This window comes from Anas platyrhynchos, chromosome 8 (genome assembly GCF_047663525.1).
Source record: "Anas platyrhynchos isolate ZD024472 breed Pekin duck chromosome 8, IASCAAS_PekinDuck_T2T, whole genome shotgun sequence".
Taxonomy (NCBI): Eukaryota; Metazoa; Chordata; class Aves; order Anseriformes; family Anatidae; genus Anas; species Anas platyrhynchos.
In genome coordinates, this window is record NC_092594.1 from 38,515,180 (window position 1) to 38,534,989 (window position 19,810).

The 19,810-nt window shown below is 38.2% G+C and overlaps 1 protein-coding gene across 14 annotated transcripts in view; it reads left to right on the plus strand.

Annotated features, from left to right (window-relative positions):
* Positions 1 to 19,810, plus strand: part of LRRC7 (leucine rich repeat containing 7) — a 176,666-nt gene that overhangs the window by 49,916 nt on the left and 106,940 nt on the right. For all 14 annotated transcript variants that reach the window (XM_027462559.3, XM_072041781.1, XM_072041780.1 and 11 more), the window contains exon 2: positions 6,022 to 6,107. In XM_027462559.3, coding sequence (XP_027318360.1) covers position 6,107 — 1 coding nt within the window. In that variant the 5' untranslated portion in view covers positions 6,022 to 6,106. The remainder of the gene's footprint in view (positions 1 to 6,021; positions 6,108 to 19,810) is intronic.

Consider the following 19,810-nt stretch of genomic DNA (forward strand, 5'->3'; position numbering starts at 1 on the left):
CAACCATTCCTCTCCCAGCCTGTAGCTCTGCTTGGGGTTATTGCGCCCCAGGTGCAGGACCCGGCACTTGGCCTTGTTGAACTTCATACTTGTTTGCATTTGCTTGAAATAAAATCATGCTGGTATGATTCATTTGAAATACACAGATAAATCGATTACTTACAACGATTCTGATTTTCCAGTGCTAGCTGCCATGGATTCCTCTCAGGAAGATATGCTCCTGAGCCTAGTGTCCAAGGGTTGTAGCAAAGGCTACCCGAGGCCTCTGAAATCCACCCCAGACAAGGCACTGGCTCAGTTGTATGTTTTTGCCCGGCTCCTCTGAGCGAGCTCAGGGCCTGGAGCTCTCCCTGGTGCTGTTGGTGGTGGCCTGGCTCTGGTGCTTGTGGGGTCGCAGCTCTGCCCACAACAGCACCGCACATCGGCATCGGTGCCTCGGGATGGCAATCCTTAGTTGGCCTTAGGTTCTTGGAGCTGTACACTGCACGTGTGTGTGTTTCACTCTGTCCTTCTGTTAACTTTTGATCATGTTGATTGATTTCAGCAAACTGGATAGAGTTACCCAGTATAATCAAATATTGACACATTTGGGGACGGGAGAAAAAAAAAATTAAGTGGCCTCACCGGGGTCCCACCTAAGGATGAAGGTTGCTGAATACACTCACACAGGAGGGAACCACAAAACAAAGAAAATTTGTAAACATCCCCATTGCAGAAAAAAAGCTCCAATTGACTAGAAGGAGATTTAACAAAAAACATATTTCTGTAGGAAAGCAGGCTTTGCTACTGCTGAGTGTCACGGAACTTGGTTTTCTGAGTCTGAATCCAGTGAAGAATGGGACATGCACACTGACAGGAAACTTGGTTTCACTTGCTCATTATACTTTGTATTTTCCTTAGTTGGCAGCTCCCATTTGAAATTTTTGAAAAGAATGACTATTTTCAGACTTCTTTTTTTTTTAATGTGACAAGGAAAGCTGTTCATCTGAAAAAATGGGGTTGGTTCTGCTGAACTGTGTTATTACTTGATTGTTTTCAGATAAATTCTGTTCTCTGTGTGTGACATAATTAGTTTCCAAACTCATTGTGTAAAAACCTGTAAGTAAACCTTCTGATAATGAAAGATATCAACTTCTGATTTGAAGGGCTAAGTTAGGTGTTCTCCCAGGCTAGAATCCTCATTAGGATACACTTTATAGATGCATTTAATCTCAAAGATGAAAAATCAGATGCTATATTACACAAATTTATTCTCTTATAGACCAAATGGTAATGTTTGGTAGTGCTACATTCTGTATTTATTGTTTGAGGGAAATTACACATTTCCCTCAAATGTCTTGGAATTTTCATATCTGAAATGAAGTGTAATATATCTATCCTGAGAATAGCTTCCCAATAGCTTGTATTTGGTTTGTTAGGAAACCCGAGGCTAGCAGTACCAGACTATTTTTTTGAACTCCATTATATTACATTATATACAATTTTCTGTCTCCTGATGGAAAGTCGTAACACCTAAAATAGAGCATTCATTAACTGATGCTTATAGGAAATAACGTTCTGTTCCTCTGCGAGATTGGCTGTCCTTGATAGTTTCTTTCCTAAAACAGCAGTGAAAGAACGAAAAATGGGTTTGCTGCTTCCTAAAACCATATTCAACTTTCCTTACTTTCTGAACACGTGTGGAAATATTATTGTAATTATTGTAATGCATTGATAAGTACAAATTCCTGGTTCCAGAGGGCAATTGTCAAAAAGTTAGTTTTCTAAATGGGAGATGGGATGGGGGGGAAAAAAAGAGGGACACTGTTGATAGCAAAAATATTCAAGGAGAAAGAAGAGAAACATTAAATACTGTACACGTAGAAGTCGGATTATCATCTGATTTAAGACAACATGAGTCTGGTGAGCTCCAGTATCTGGGGCATCCAGACCCTTCCCTAGTTTAGACAGGAATGTTTTGACAGCTTTCCTGATTAGAGATAACACTGATGCTGTGCAAGTGGAGCTCCCTGCACTGCACCTGGGACAGGGCATAGGCACTCACAGCTCATCAGGCATAAGTTTTTCCTCTGTGCTGCCTGCCTGTTCTACACAGGAGTGTGCCGAACACTGGTTTGGGCTGGAGCTTTGCTAGTCAGCCTGGTGGGTCGTGAGAGGCTGTCTCCACCAGTGCCAAATCCATGTTCTGAGTGCTTAGGGCAACAATCCTTGTGTTTCCTTACTGTACTTACATGGTCCTTGCTGTACTGCTGCTCCACGGGATTTACAAGCTGTGAGTAAACTGTATCATGAAGTGAGAAAAAAGTATTTCACATCTTTTAATAATCCAATTATATGCCGCAAGTACTTGACTATGAAAGGATGAAACCCTGCCACATTTACAAATCTGATATAATTTATGATGCTCTCAAGTGATACCCATCTGTATTTATCACTTAAGCTTAGGAGATGTTTTTGCAGCATAAAACATGTAAGTGCATTGGAAATCTTTGCATTTATAACAGTGATGTGCAAACAGAGCTGTTCTTATTCCATCCAGTCTGGGAAGGGCACAGCATCATCAGAAAATAATTGCTCTCATGCTCACGGTCTGGATCACTTCTCATCGTAAGGGCTGTAAATCAATGCTAGACACTAAAAAGCAAACAATTTATTCTGGAGGAAAAAATGGTTTTAAGTGGCTAAAGAATTTGTCCCTTCGGAATGGCATATTGAACAAATACCTGCTTTCTGTAGGACACTGACTGTTGGGTTCTGTGTTTCCAGGTTGTACGTGCCTCCAGGTATTGTGTGTTCTGAAGAAAATAAAACACTAGAAATATTTTCTCCGGATAAACATTTATGATATCCAGAGGGCAGATTCTATCTAAACAATACAGGCCTAGTTCATCTCTGCCCAAAGTTTCTATGTGTAAATCAGTGAAGTACTCGTGTGAGCCAGGCACAGGCTGAGCTGGTAAGAGGAATAAGAAGCTGCATATTGGGAAAGCAGCAGCGGTGTGTCTTTGGCCGTATTCAGGCATGTTTATAGCTGAGAATAGCTAGAAAGCAGGCTTTTATGTTGAGATATTCTTGCTACCTGAAGAAACAATTTCTCAGTCATGTATCCCACTATATCACTTCAGTGGACAAATTTATTAGACTTTTAATGTTTTCTTGATTCCTATTGTTTTTCTCATTGAAATTTAATGAAAAAATAAATACAAAAGCAAGTTACTGTTATATTAGTCAGATACAGGGGTGCTTCCTTTCTGGAGGCTGAATATCCAAGGCTAGATCTGTTCCTCTGATTTACAGACAGAACAGTGTCGCTGCGTGTAACTAAGCAGGCTGAGTACTGCCAGGTTAGTCACACCATTTAAGTTGTGTATATATTGGCTAGATGAAGCATTTTATTGACATTTTCCAGACTTGTTTCTGTCCTCTTTTCCTTTTTTTAAAAAAAAAAAAAAAAAAAGTTTTAATAACTATCAGAGCAGCTTCTGAGGACCAATGAAGAATAGCTTACTTTTTGATCTTAAAAATTATTGTAGGAGTTTTAAACATTCTGATGCAGAATGTAGAAATTTGGCAGTGAGTAATTCTGAAATGAAATTATTCCTCTTTCCATGCTTATGAAAAGCAATTCAGAACTGTGTGACATACAGATCCTTGGCATTCTTGGTGGAGTTTATTACACATTTGCTTTGATTTTCACAGTACAGCCCAAACCACATTGATAATACCATACAATTGAGGACTGTAGACATAAAAATGGGGTAAAATTAAGGTTCTAAGGGCAACCTATTTTAGGCATTTCTTAACTTTGAAGTGCCTGATTTTCCAGCTTATTTTGAAACAGTTTTTTTGTGGGGAACCTGATAGAAGGTCATTATGCTATGCACAAAGGGAAAATAATGAAGGAGACTAGCCAAGTGCAATAAGGCTGGTTTTCAAAGGCTTTGAAATATTATTGTTACTGGGCCTATAAATATTGTTTAAAAGCCTTTCAGAAGACAGTTTCCCCCTAGGGGTGCTGTACAAAGCAACAGTGTTCTCCGCTAGAATGTCCTTAATACAAGGCTTTTAGGTATTGTTACTGTCGTTAACGTCTTTATTCTAAAAATACTGAATAAAAACATTTCTGATGTGTCCTCTTCTTCCCCTCTGAGATGTTTTCTTGTCCTGGATCATGCCTAGCGCTGGATGTGGGTGACTGGAGCTGGCTGGCTGTACCACGCACAAGCAATAAGATTAAATCGTGCTAGACAATAAATGAACAGGCTTCATTATTTACCGACTGGCTTAGTTTGATAGGGAGATTTCTGTATTTTCTTTCAATTCCATCTGTATGTGCAGTGTCAGAGCTGTCCAAAATCTCCCTGTGGCTGCTCAAGACACCTTCCCATTCCCATATGCCTCTTTTTTCTCCAAACAAGTGTGCTAAGTACACTGCATTTCTCTGGGGAAGTTGTGTTCAAGCCACAGCCTGCTTTAAGCATCCTCCTTCGGAGAGGGATTTGGTTGCCTGGAAACTGCAGCTGGTCAAACTGGGGGATTTCAGTTCCAGAGGATTTTTTTTTTTTTTCTTTTGGGTTGAAACAAAGACTACAGAATTTCTTCCAAAATCACTGTTTAAAAAATGGTCAGTTGAGCCTTTCATTCTGTTATAATCCAAAAGTTCGATTTTGAGTTTGTTAGAGGATAGAAAACATTTAAATTGAAAGTTATTTTGGTATTCTGCTCCAGAAAGGTTAAATTGGATCATCTCGAGTTCATCAGAACACTTTTGCAGCTTCTGTTTGGAAAACAAAGCTCTTGTAGGAACGTGTTTGCATGACAAGTTCTGGTTTTGACAAAAGATTATTCTCAATGCAAAAATGTTAATTTGGAAATTTTTGCAGGGGGTGTACTTGTTTCTCTAAGTTTGAATTTGGGGTTTCTCTTCACGACAGTGACTTTTTAGTCCCTACCCATTATTTATTCAGCTTAGGAGCACTGCTGTATTTCTTCCCTCTGTCTGTACGGCCTGGCTGGGTTACCCAGCTCGGCGTAGTGTCCGGGTGGGCTGTTGGTGGGCGGCTGTGCGTGAGCGTGTCTCCTTTCTGAACGGCTGGTCACGAGCATGCACAGGTGCAGCCCCCCCCTTTTTTTTTTTACACTTTTAATTCAACAGTTATTGCATCAAAGCTGGATTAAAAAAAATAAAGTTGTGCTTTACTGAGCTCAAGGTGAAGCTGATGTAAGAGAGATTCTTTATATATATATATAATTATTTTTTTCCTTGAGCTTCGTGATCTCCTTCTTTCCTACCTGCTTACAAGCCCGAGTGAAGAGGAAGTAGTGTGATGTTTGGCACTTCTTTGATATTCTGCTGGTACTGATATTAAATAATGCTGGAGAGTATAGATGGTAGTTTCTGTAAATATACAGTTTCTGTAAATTAACTGCTGGAGAACTTTCAGTAAGATACAGGATGGTTCCTCTTCTTCCCTTTACTCAGTCAGGTAGTTTCATTCTAAATTGTCCCATTGGCGCATTTGTTTATAGCAAGTTTTTTTTTTAATTTTTTTTTTATTTCTATTACACCACTAAAAGGTTATCAATAAAATTTACCTTTCAGTCTCAAATGTCCATTATAATAACTTCTATCCATTGTGATTCATGGCAAGTGCCAAGATATCAGGATAGGTCTAGTATCAATTTGATTTTATGAGATTGTCAAACTTTCATAAAATGGTATGATTGTGTTAGCTGATTGACAGCAGAAAACTCACATTTTGGAGACATAACTTTGCTCGTCTTTTCATTTTTAAGTTATTTTCATTTCTCTTTGAGCATTTTAATGTTAACTGGTTTGGCTGGGCCTATGTTAAGAGTAGAATGTGTAAATTAAAAAGTAGGCAGCTTGGAGCACAAGCATTACTGTAATGACTTCATTCAAAGCAGTCTTTTCAAAGGAAGTGCTGACCTACTTGCTTTTAATGGGGCCTCTTTAATCATACATAATTAAAAATTCTTCTTCTTTTTTTTTTCTTATAGGAACTCACCACGTGAAAACTGTTGTGAATCAAAATGGTCACTACCTAAGTTACAAGAAGTTACGCAGCTACAAGAATAAATAGCAAGTAGATACTCCCTTTTTTCCTTAATAAATATTAATATTCTTGTAATCGGGGCTGTTTAATTGATGCACATGCATAGACTTCATTCTGAAAGGGTGCTAAGCAGCAGTCACTAGATTTTCATTCTAATGTCTAAACAAAAAAGAGGAAAAGAATCATTTGAATGAATTAACTGACAATGCACTACTTAGTAGTGTACAGTGCGTGTCTAGTCTGGAGAGTGCTAAATTGCAAGTTCTTTTAATGCTTACCCATTCATTTTAAAACAAATGTTGCTTTTAGAGTATTCCAGCTGAAATCTACCGAAATAAATGACTGTATTACAGATTTACACAAGTACAGTGGAGAGCAGGTTCCAGCTACACTGTGATTATCATCTGAGGGCTCAGATATTAGGGTATGCTCTCTTCATGAGAAAGAAATGCAAGTGTCTTTATGGCCACCAGTCTACTGGGTCAGCTTTAAATTGTAGATGAAAACTTACTTTTCACTGAATTGTTTCCATCTTGAAATTGAACGTTTTGCCTTGTTTAATAAGCTTTAAATCTACTTGAAAAGGTTATGTTGCAATTAATTAAAATGCAAGTAAACAATGAACAGCAATCTAAATATGTCAGAAGGGTTTGCTGTATTTTTATTGTTATGGCATTTTGAAGTGAAGTAAAAGATTATTTGCAAAGTGGGCATTCAAATGAAAGTGAAGTAGGAAGATACAAAATGAAAAATAAGCAGTATGCAGCACTATTGGAACAACCTCTCTAAAGTCTCTGTTGCTTACTTCTGGTAAGATTAGTGGGATTTTTAATATAACTTCCTTCTTAAAAAATGTAACCTATTTACTGGTTATATATTAGTAAAATGTGGAGCCTCTCTTTGATTTTTTTTTTTTAACCCCATTAAAAAGATTTTTCATTTTTCTAAGTTTTACTATTTGTGAAAGTCAGCCCAAATGTGTTTGGTAATGTCTGGCTCATCTCCAAATTGCTTGATGAAAGGGATGATCTGAAAAAATCCAGGCCGATATTATACTCGTGTAAAAACTTGATAAAGAACCAGTAACAGATGTCAAAATATGTCAAGGCGAGTGCAGTGGGAGTATCACTTGGAACACTGTGAACTTCTGCCTGTGCTTTGGTATGTGAGCAATGAATAAACGAAAATATCGTAACCAAAAGCAGACCTGGAATCTCTGTTAACAACCTTACATTGGCCACTGGGAATACATAGTTGTTTTTCCTCAATTTTTTCCTGAAGATTCAAGAACTGTTTCCTGAGATACATACATGATATTCTTTGTAAAATAAATCTAACAGCATAGATGTGTGTAAATATGTATATATTAAAGTAGCACACTAGGTTCTCCAGAAGTGGAAATTAACGTCACCTTCAGTTAGGAATGTTTGCTTATTTACAGAAGAGAAGAAACTTGTGTTATGTTCAAGAGATGTAATTAAGGCTGAGGCACATTCTGTAGTACTTTAAAAGTAAAAAAGGTTTAGGCTGCTATGGTTGGATTTTTATTTTTTTATTTTTTGTGAATCATGCTGAGGAAGCAGATTTTTGCAATAGGTAGGGTGGGATATAAAAACCAATCTTCTCTGAGAGCAAGTCTGTTGTATTAATCAGGTTTTTCCTTAATCCTGCTTCCATGTTAGGAGGAATTCAGAGGCAAAACTGCTTGGATTTAGCAAAAGTAGGATTTCATCAACATCACGGATCTCACTTAAAATGTGTCAACATATTTTTTTGTAACAGTGCTTTTTGTTCTTCTACCAGCTCTCCTGAATTCAGAAAGATGAATGAATGCTACTCCTGGTGTACTTGTCTAAGTGAGAAGGGAATCTGGCCGTGCTGTGCACTGGCACGGGCTTTATGCTAATCTCAGATAGGGCTGGGCTTTTAGAGCAACATCATGGCAGTAAGCACGTTGCCCCCTGTCCTGTGTCAGGTGCTTGATAGAGTAGTAAAAAATACTTTACTGATATGTATTTTATCACATGATGCTATGATACCAGAACATCTGTCAAGGTGATCTGGACTGTAGAAGTTTTGGTATGAACTTTGGTATTATATTATGCATACATTTCATTAGAAATATTATATTTGAAATCAAAATCGAATTGCATCAATATATTAAACATTTAACTGTATGTCCATGATTACTTTTCACAGTACAGAATATACTTTAATTGGTTTCAGTTAACTCATTTGTAATTTGGAAAACAAAAATGGGAGAAATTGCGTTGCAAAGTACAAAACACCTGTTCCAGAACTATAAGGATTCTCTGTCCCAAAATCTTGTTTTATAATAATGAGGAAAGTGAACTGAAAATCAAGAGATTTTTTTAGCAGCTACCTCTTAGCCTCAATGATGCTACTTAATTAGTATAAATTTTACCACTGGATATATAACACTCATCTTTACTGAGAATGTTTTCATGTTTACTCCTTCCAACTCAGTGGTTGCCTTTACTGCTGTCAAATTATGGAGCCATTATCTATCTAAATAGATCTGAGTTCGCCCTGAAATCAATATAATGATGCCAATTTAGGCCAGCTAAGAGCCCTCTCGTTCGTACTGCTTAGACACTGGCTGAATGCAGACACTGGTGCGTGTCTGGTGGAGGGCCACTGAATGATGAAGTGCCTGGAGCATCCTTCCTAGGAGGAGAGGCTGAGCAAGCTGAGCCTGGAGAAGGGCAGGCTCAGGAGGGATACAAATAAATGTGCAGATACCTGAGGGCAGGGAGTGAAGAAGCTGGAGATAGACCCTTCTCAGTGGTGCCCAGAGAGGGGACAAGAGGTGATGAGCACAAACTGAAATGTGAAATCCCATCTGAACATAAGAAAACACATTTTTACTGTGAGGGTAATGAAACTGTGGAACAGTTTGCCCAGAGAGATGTTGAAGTCTCATCTGCAAAGCCACGCAAACCTGACTGCACCTGGTCCTGAGCAGCCTTCTCCAGCTGTCTCTGCTTGGTGCCATGCAGGGGTTGGACCAGGTCATCTTGGATGTCCCTTCCAGCCACAGCCATTCACTGACTCTGACTTCTGACATGTTTTTCCTTCCTTGCAATTTGGCTACAAGGAATGAGTTCTACTTTCCTACCTTAAAAATGTGTAGGAAAGTTAGCTATAGTCAGGAGACATGAAAGTGCTGAGGAATAAGATCGTATTCTGGCATGAGCTGCCACTGGCAGTATAACTCCAAGAGCTTCTATGTGAGTCAGTTTGAAAAATAGTCTAACAGCATTGCAGAGCTGATGCCATTTTAAAGGCAGCCCTCTCTGTTCATCTTATCTGATTTTCACAACTCTAGATATAAAAAAAAGAAAAAAGTTCTATATTATTTAGGAGATTAGTCACAGATTCAAATTATATTTCTGATGTGGATTCGTGTAGATTATCTGTCTCCATATAACTGATAATGCCTTCTAAGTAGTGGCATTAACTAAGTGATTTTGAGATGTTTCCTCAAACGTCTGATAAGCAGTTCTCTCTCCAAGGAGCATTGTCTGTGTCTCATGCAACACATTCAGAAGAAAAATCACAGAACTTTATTATTCATTTGCCATAGACCATGCTGGAAAACTAAAAACTTGGTGTTTGTGGCCTTTCCAAAAGCGAGAGCATTTTGAATTGAATCTGAGTGGAGCTTACCACTGCTAGCACACTGAGTGATCACTGTTGGAAGATCCATAGTTAACACGCCGATATTAATAAACCACACATTTGCTGGTTCATCCTCGTGATGAAACAATGTGTAAAGGCAGTAAAGAGCAAGGGCATCATCTTTGGGTATGTTGTGCTTAATTTCACGGTTCTGCTAAGTTAAGGTATACCCTAGTTTAGGTTCCAGCTGCTTTATTCTTTCTGTTATAGAGACACAAGAAAGTCTTGCTAGGACAGGAAGGATTTGTCATCGTAGAAATTAATGTGCAGGTGCTTAGGATTATGAAGCACGTCAGTCAGGGCTGTTTAAAAATACTCATATGTCTTTTTAGAAAATGTGAAGTGATTTCAGTTCTCTGCCTTTAGATCAGCATGCACAGACCCCATCTCCTGAAACGTTAGTTAGTAAGGGCAATTCCACCCCAGGAAAGTGAATAATCAAACCCACTTTTCCTGCCTCACAGTTAGCAGTGCTTTGATCCCTTCCTGACCAGGAACTTTCAGTCTGTTTCAAAGAGAACAGAGTTCCATACATGCTTTCGAGGAAATTCTTGAAGCTGTCAAAATCCGAAGTTGGACAGCTAATTCTGAAATGCAAGTAATTTACTTAAATTATTTGGAAAATGTCAGATTTAAATTTTTAAAAATAGCTGTGAAATATATTAATTTTTGTTTCAATTACTTGGTTATTTGTCACTAAAAGTTCAACATAACATTTGATGTCATTTGAGATTATTTGACATGGCATATGGATGTTATATACATGGAAGTCAAAATATTGTCTTTATTTCATTTTATTTTATTTTTAAACCACTACAAACTGCTACATTTTGCCTTATTTTCTTGGTCAAAGTTTCTCTTGTTTGTGTTATAATGGAACATCTTGACAGTTTGAATCAGAAAATATTAGACACCTTGTGAGTAAATTGGAGGAGCAGCTATTTTCAGTAGTCTAGAATTGTTATCACAGTCTAACACATGGGTGTTAAAAACAGCTGCTCCTCTAATTAGTTCAGAGTGTTTCATTTTTCTACATGACTTGAAATGATAAGTCATGCCATACTGTGCATTGTTACAATAGATACAACGTGAATTAATATAAAATTTACTAAATACATTAAACAAAAGCTTGTCTCCGAAGTTGGTCTTGAAACTTTGAAAACTGATTTTGAATCAGAAGCACTGAGTTTCAGTGACCTCACACAATGTCTTCACAGAATTCAGACAAGAAATTTTGAATGGGGATAAATCTCATTCTGTGTGCTGACTTTCGTGAAACTTAATGGCATCAGGGATGCTAATTAATGCTCAGTCTGGATTTTTGGAGCATGGTATTCACATCTTACTTTTGCCTGTGTATGGGAACACAGACACTTGCACAGCAGTATTTTCTGTAATACACAAAAAGTTTGTAACACCATTGTTGAAATATTAATCGAATTTGGATTAGATGGTGGGAAACCTTACTTTTTGTTCTTCTTAATAGTAAAAGCCAAAGCAGTCACCTAGGGCAGGCTGCAAAGCAACGTGTCCCACAGCGTTTGCATAGCCCCACAGGTGGAGACTCCACAACCTCTCTGGGAACCAACACCAGTGCTCAGCTACCCTCACATTAAAATAGTGCTTTCATACGTTCAGGAGGGATTTCATGCCCAGTGTGTCAGGTGCTCTGGTCCGTTAATCATTGCTCCAGCAGGGCTGTGCCTGACCTGTGCTGGGCTGCTCGGGGCTGGGCACAGCACTCCGGGGGTGGCCTCGTAGTGCTGAGGGGGGGAATTGCCCCTCCTGACATGTGAAAAAGTTGTGAATTACTGACAATACAGGTAAGGGTAGCAAACAACTTAAACATGACTAAACAAGAGAAAACCACATTTTTATGTAGAATGCTTGCATTTTAATGCTTATGGATACATCTTAGTATTAAAATGTATGTTCAGAAGTATATGTTTATGCACTTCTGAAAGGAAATGTTTACATGCAAAATTCAAACCTTGATTTCATCTGAGAGTTAAGAGCTGAGATTTTGGTTGTGAGTCATCTTTAGTCATAGCAGAGTCTGACATTTCTATTTGGAAAGGGCAAATACTGTACACTTAAGCGGAGGAGTTTGGCCAATTTAAATTTTTTATTGACTGATGTAATGTTTCAGAAGTGGAGGAGAGGAAGAAGTGAACATCCTCTGTTTACCTACTCCTTTATTTTTGTTTAATATCATGAAATCATGAAGTAATATACAATGCCATTCTGGTATGCTTTTTCTAGAATTAACTTCACTTGTAAAACATGCACTTTGTATTTCAATGGGCCACTTGTATACATATGCAATATCTTTCAGGATCATAAAAGTGTGGGTTAGAATTTAGCTGCTGCCAACGTGCGTGAAGTAGGAAAAATATTTGGTATGCTTTTCGCCATGAAAATGCCAGGGAGCCACGCTATATTAGTTACACCGTACTTCAGAATATTTTTCAACAAGCTTTCTAATTTCAGATGTGTGTCTGTAAGCTGATGGTTTTTCTTAGGAAAACTCCCTTCAAGAGAAAAAGTAACTCAAGAAAATTTCAAGAAACAACTTGTTCTAAACCAGAATGAACTTCTTTCTCAATCAGACTGACATCTATGATAATCATCTTCTAAATCCAGAAGACAGGTTCTTTGTCTGCTAAATAATATCTTCTTTCTATCATAGAAGATGACAACATGAAATCATTTTATTATAAAGGATTCTGTTAAAAATTGATGCTCACAAATCTCAGTGCTAGTTCAGCAACTTCCATCCTGATCTCTCTAGAATTTTTCAAACTTTACAGGTTTCTCTCTTACTTGGGTACGTGCTTACGTGTATATATTCTTGATTCAGCTTGCAACCAATCTGAACTGGAAATAGAGAGTAAGCCCCAAATAAGAAGGGAACAGCCCAGATTCGCCACTGTGCTGCTCTGCTACCTGCTGAGGGGCTTCCATCCTATCAGTAGGGCTGGCAGAGCACAGGAGGAGAGCTGGCAGCTTCCTCTGGCTCATGAGCATGTTTCCCTCCATTCAGCGAGTGAATGGGGAGCAGCAGTGTTTAAAATACTGTGGGAAAGGAGCTCAAGTGAGATTTCACTTTACGGTGTCTGTTCCCCAACTTTTACTTAAGTGCTGTCACCCATATTTATAGGCTAGCAACTTACACAGAATATTTTCTACATATTGGTTTGTAAAACTGTTTTCACAGCATTTTTCCTCAAAATACCTTTCAGGCTCTTGTATTCAGAGTAAATAACCAATTACACGTGAGTTCTGTGGTTTAAATAACTAGGGCAGTTATTTGTAAACCTTCCATACTGTTTGCCTAACGCCAGGCAGTGGACAGGTATGTAATGGGTTGTAGGTTTTTGCTAATGAAAATAAATGTACCAGCGTGTTACCAGAATACCTTGTTTCTACCAGCCCTGTCATTTCTTTTTCGTTTGTTTTTTTTTCCTCGTGCTGTGAAATCAGGTTGTAGTTTTTGGAATGGGGACTAAGCTCCATCGTTTTTAACTAGTCCGATTTGACTGCAGCCTCTGAGTGTTATGCAGAAGTACAGGGCAGTTATAATAGATACGTGAAGTTTGATACTTGTCTTGTTCCTGAATATTTGAACATCTGGACATAAAGTTAGGGAACTGATTAGCTTGTCTCCGTTTCCATCAGAAATTGATGTCACAGCTGCAAACTTTCTCCTGTTATTTTTGTTATTTTTTTTAGATATCTCTATTTACATCAAACAAGTCAGTAAAAAAAAAAATCCTTTTAATTTTTTATGATACAGAAATAAGGCCAGGTGCGTAAGCAGAAATGTCTATTTGTTAGAATTTAGCAATAGATTTCATCATATTAGAATGAACACTGTAACACTTGCTCTTTCATTTATAATTGCCAATTTAAGGTAACCTAAGAGACTATTTGGAATTGGTCCTATGATACACTGAACATTTAGATGTTGTCAACGTACAAGAGAGATAACAAAGGGAAAGACTTGTTGAAATTTATGTTGATCTCCAGCTTCATCACAGTAGTTAGCTTCAACCTGAAAACAGGACTAATTTTTGATTTGTGTCTATTTTGACAGGATTAAAACAAATGAATAAATATGTTAGAGATTACATGGAGCAAAAAGAGGCAAGACTGTAATTAAAAAATGTCAGAATTTCAGTTTTATTTAAATGTAAGCAATTTAATAGCTTTCATCAAAACATCTCTCTACTGATAAGAAATGGTTATGCTGAGAACAGAGTAGAATGTGCATTTGAACACAGTTAGCATAAATGGTATTTGGTGAAGACATTTAATGAAGTGAATGTCATTGAATATGTAGGAGAGGCACACATCTCAGATTCACATTTTCTTACTTAATTAAGGTTTTGTGAACCGAACAATATCAGCATACATACCAATTATATTTCCTATTTTCAAAAGATTTTTAGCATTGAAAGTTTTAAATTTAAAGTAATTCCTGCATGCTTTTGGTAGCTGTAAATAACCAACTGTTTGAAACTCAAAATATTGTCTTAGAAAGTTAACAAGCAGATGAGCAGGCTGGAAGTTGTAAGCATCCAAACCACAAAATAGGAGCAATTTATTTTAGGGAGTGAATTTCATAACTAGGAAGGAATTAATTGTAAAATATGTATACAGTGTTTGGGGTTTTTAAGTTTAATTTGAAGAGTAAAGGGAACAATTACACAATATATTGTAAATAGCTATTTACAAATTAGATATAAACCAACCAAACATTCAAAGTTGCTAAGGTAGAGGTTGTCAGTTTTCTGTCATTGAACAGGCAGCAAGCATGTTTAGGAGTATAGTTTATGTCTATTTACTATTCTACAAGACTCCATAACCATAGTTGCCATTTTTTTTTTTATTTTTTTTTCTTTGAGGATCATAACAATGCAGATATCTTAGAAGAAGCAGGATACATTTCATCTCCACAAAAACTTTTCCCAGGCTGCTGCATTATGTAATGAAAGAGGACACCTGATAAAAAGGAGAGCTTTGAATGTCCTTTGTCTAAATTCTTTTCCCTAGTCTCATATACATGTATTTTCAGTGTACGAGTTGAACTTCTGAAAGAAAACCTATGAATAAACCAAATCATAGAACCTTAGAGTTACTGAAATTGAGAAGCAGAGAGTCTCAGGTCCAACTCCTTACTCAAAACAAGGCCAGCTTTGATGTTAAATTAGGCTGCTCATCCTCTTGAGTATCTTCAGAGATGAAGTTTCCTCAGACTCTGGCCCACCCATTGTAGTGCCATGCATTTGTTACGGAGACCTTTTTCCTTTATTTAATCAAAATTTCCTGTGCTATTACTTGCATCTATTACCACTTGGCCTTTTCTTGTGCACCTCTGAAAAGAGCCTAGGTCTGTCCCCTCTGCTATCCCCCTGCCTGTAGTATGTAGAAGGCAGCGGTTGAATTACCTTGCCCCTTCTCCTCTGGGGGCAGAGCATCCCCACCTCTCTCAGCTTCTCTGCTTATGCTGTGCTCCAGACGCCTGGCCGCACTGCTGTGCTAGGCTGGGGGAGCCCATGACAGCTATACATGACTTCGTTTTGCTGATAGAGAAGCCATTTCATGCATTACTTTTTATTGCTGTATTTATGTTTTTATTATGGTAAAGGAAAAAAATAAAGTCAGTTTAAATTACAGTGCTTTAGAAAATTTGTTTTGTTTATGCCTTAGATCATCATGTCAAAAAAGATTCTGCAAGGATGAATGTTTTTGATGACTTCATAAGTTTCTTTTGCTTCTTCTGAATTTCCTTCTTCCGTTAGATCTGTGTCTATTCTATAAAGTTCATACCTGTAAATGAGCCTCTTGGCAAAGGAGTAAGTAGGTATAAATAGCCTCTGAATAATTTTAGGTCAGTTATTAATGGGAGTATGAATCTTAGAAAAAATGAAGGTCTACAAGAACATTCCAGTAGGGCTCAGCAGGAGCAAGAAACCATTTGACTGGAGATGGAGTTGAAGAATTTAGGTAATAGATTAAAAGATAAGGTTGTAAGCCATAGTAGGATGTCATAATTCACCAGGAAAGTTCTTTTTCTCCTATACTTCTCTGCTTCTCTGTTTTTATTCGTTAAGAACAGTAGCATGGACTGTTAGGATGTTGTTCATATTTCTGATACCATCTGTTTTCCTTGGTGGGAGGGAGAAACGGGATTCATTCCAAGCTGTTCCAAATGTTTTTTCCTCATTCAGGCTGAAATTCAGATGTTCATGTTCAGTTTCTAATGCGGTTCAGTGGCACTTGCAGTACTGTACTCTGGGCAGTCTTGATCCATATGTCACTTGACCCAGCAAAGCTGTAATCACCTCTTTATAGAGATAAAAAGGTCTGTGGCAGTTGCTATGAGATCAAAGTACAGTGGTTCATCAGTGAACCTATCATTGCATCCCTTTGCTGGATTTGCAATTTACTCTTTCTTGTGTATTGACTAAATGCTTTCCTTCAGCCACATGTTCGGCTTTTGTTCCCATTCTCCACTACCCCTACCTGCTCCTGCTTGTCTTCTCTCTAATCATCGTGACTGCTGGTGATTTTTCATGCATTTCCAGATTCTTTCATGTCCCTCTCCAAATACTCTTATTTTCTCCCGCATTAAAATAATGGATACTGTCCCGATCTTGTTCTTGCAGCCATCATTTTGCCTGTCCTCATTTTCAGATCAATGTACTTTTTCGGACAGGTAGCTGACACGGAGCAGAGCGATACTCTTTTTCTATGATTTCAGTCTGCAGTTACGTGCCTTCAAATCAATGAACCTCTGAAGAGGCTGAGAACTTGGCTCTAAAGCTTATGCCTTAAAGGTGCTCCCCAGTACTTTCTGCTGGCGTTTGCAATGTCTTCTGCAGAAGGGTTTTCTGCAAGTCCCTCTCTTGCATGACAACACGGTGTGAAACTGTCAAAACCAGCATAGCTGAGAGCTGGAAATAGTGGGTGTACTGAAAGACCTGGAAGGTGGCAATTAGTTAAATGTTGTTCTTTTTCTGTGTAGCCTCTCAAGCCATGAGCAGTAATGATTCTGTTGGTGGTGTCTTGTAGTCCATATCTTCTGCTATCGGTTAAAAGATAACCTTCCTTACCACTCAATAGACGGAGCTAAATACCTTGATTGTTATGAACATTATTTTAAGTCAATTCCTGATAGGATTTTTTTTCCTTTTAGGCTGTGTAGGGAAATATTTTTTATTTTGGCATTATGAAACCCAAAGAAGAAATGTGCGTGATTGATCTTAGCAGAGTCATCTCCAAGTTACAAGAACTGATTACCTGTAGTGTATTCGTAAATGCATGCTCTCTAATTTCTTTTCTTTATGTGCAGTGTTGTTCAGTGATCACCCAGAGCTAAGGACTGCACATTCAGTGCATGGGTTGTTTATTTTTCATGTGGACATCTGTATCCATACAGCAGCCCTTTCTGTTGCCTTCCCTGAGTCACATAAAAATAAGCCATATAGAGACTGAAAAGCGATTAAGCATCTTTCAATTTGTGTGTATTACAAGCATGTTATAAATCTCTCAGTATAATTTAGCATTAAAGTCTTTTGGTGGGTCAGGCAATAGCAAAGAAAAAATGTCAAATATGAAAGGACACTGGAGTAGGTATTGTGGACCATGTCCTGCTGTGCTGTTCATGTAGAGAAAGTTATCAATTCAGGATTTTCAGTTACCAATAGAAGGCTGCAAGAATAATTTAACTTGGAATAAACTGCTGAAATCATGAACTGCCTAGATTAAATTTATAAAACTTTCAAGATAATCCTTGATTCTTTTGCTTACATTGTAAGAATGACAAATAGGGTTTATTTGGTTTGATTACGGAAACAGGCAAATCAAATGCTACATTGACGCAGTTCAGGAGAACTTGCTAAATCCTCATAAAATGCAACTGCTGGAAGGTTGCATTCTGAAGTAGATTAAATGATATTATTGACTGCTTCTGTAGGAATTTAAAGAATTTAAAATGTTCCCGAACATTTAAAAATGTGATTAGGAGTATATTTGAACATCTCTGCAAATAGTGGTATGAATATTATGGCATCACTGTAATTCAGTCAGGTCTGGACATATCTTTTCAGTGCTGATTGGTGTTAACCTAGCACCTGCGTCAGTGGAGCTTTTGCCCTGGCTTCTAGTTGTCCAAATGATTTTACTAGCAGATAGCTAGTACAGAAAACATGCCCATTAAAATACCATAGTGTTGCTAATTCAGTCAAGGACAACAAATTCTGTGTTTCACTTTTCTCGAGCTTAAAACTACATGCCTCTAGGCCGTGTTTGTTCTCCTTTTTTTTGTAGCCAGAGCAGATTGTACAATGGAAGTTGTATGGCTATTTATAAATTGCTGCCAAAAGGCCATCACTGTTTATATACAGCTAAGACTTAGTTGAGCAGGTAGGTGGATGCTAAAATTTTGCTTAGTGCTTTGTCCATATTTATTTTATCTTCTTTCAGGCTGTGAGAAATTAATTTGGACTTTTAGTATTCATTGTGTTTGCTCAGGGGAGGTATCTTAGCCCTTGAAGAACGTCTGCTAAACTAAATGAGCTGAGACAAGGAGAGACCTTATGTTTTGTAAGAATGAATACTTAACAATTTAATTATGACCACCAGACAAAAGCATGAATAAGCAAGGGAAATACTAAGGAAAAAGCAAAACAAAACACAACACCACAAAACAAAGAAAATCATTGTTACTGCATGGAGAGAATGGGCCAAAGAGCTTGACTCTTCCAGCGTTGGTATATTCACACCTCTAATTTCTGATGAAATCTGATGAACCCCTCCATTAAGAATCAAGCCTCTGTATTCCTTGAGTGGAAGAGTTTGGCACAGTTCTGGTTGATGGTCCCAGTTTACAGTAAAAGCAATAACATTCTCTTCAGAAAGTTATTGCTAAGATTGCATAATTGGGCATTAAACTTCTGATTATACTTTACAAACTCCAGGACTTTGTTAAAAACCTGACATTCCAATGTACTGAATTTCAGTGTTTGACAGCTCAGCTGTGAGAATTTTTTAGAGAACATTTGTACCATAAGAACAGCATGTTAATTGACTAAAAAAAACTGGGACAGATTAATCATGGGAGGGAGCACTATACCTAAGAGAATGTAGTTCTAGAGCCCTCTGCTGATGAAAACCTTTAGAAATACATTTATTTTTTTTCAAATGCCCTGTTTTGAATAGCCTGCATTATTTTTCCCATGGGTAGCCAACCACTAACTTGAGGTGGAATAAATTTGCACACTAAGATGCTGACCAGGAAGCGAGCCTATGGGACTAGCTTGCTCCAGACCCTGAACTTTCACATGGCAAAAGATGAGAGGAGGTGACTGCTTCTTGTTAGCAGGGGTGTCTCCTGGTGTAGCATTAGCATGTGGATTTGGCAAGGACGTCTGATTCAACAGTGGGTGTGATGGTAATGGAAGTTGGGTATTCTGCAAAAAAAATAACCAGCAAATGGCTGGGTAAAATTGATTTGTCTGTTGGAAGAGTAGAGAGAATAGACATAAACCAGAAAATTAGCTAACAGAATGTAAGCAGACAGTCCATATCTGCCCCAAACGGCATTTTGCAGCCTGCCCTCCTGTTCTGCTGGGCTCCCAAGGTCCCAGGCAGCAGCGGCCCCGCAGCCGGAGGCGGTGGTGTGGGGCAGGGCAATGGCATGGGTCCTGCAGGGGGCAGGAGCACAGGGACAGCCCCACGTTGCCCAAAAAGAAGACATGGGTTTGATGTGGCACAGGGTGCTCTTCTGAATTCAGTTCCGGATGATGGGGCAGTGGACAGTGGCAAAGCATGTATAAACACCAACCGGAGAAAACTGCAAAATGCATTCATGTGCCAAAAACTGGCCTGCAGAAAGTGAGAATGTGCCACCCACGGCTGTCCTTAAGAAAGTGAAAGCAAATTGTAAGAAAACATTCACCAGAAATTATTAATTCCAATTCCTTGTGGTGTCTTTTCCTAGTCTTAAATATTCTTGGTGTGTGTTC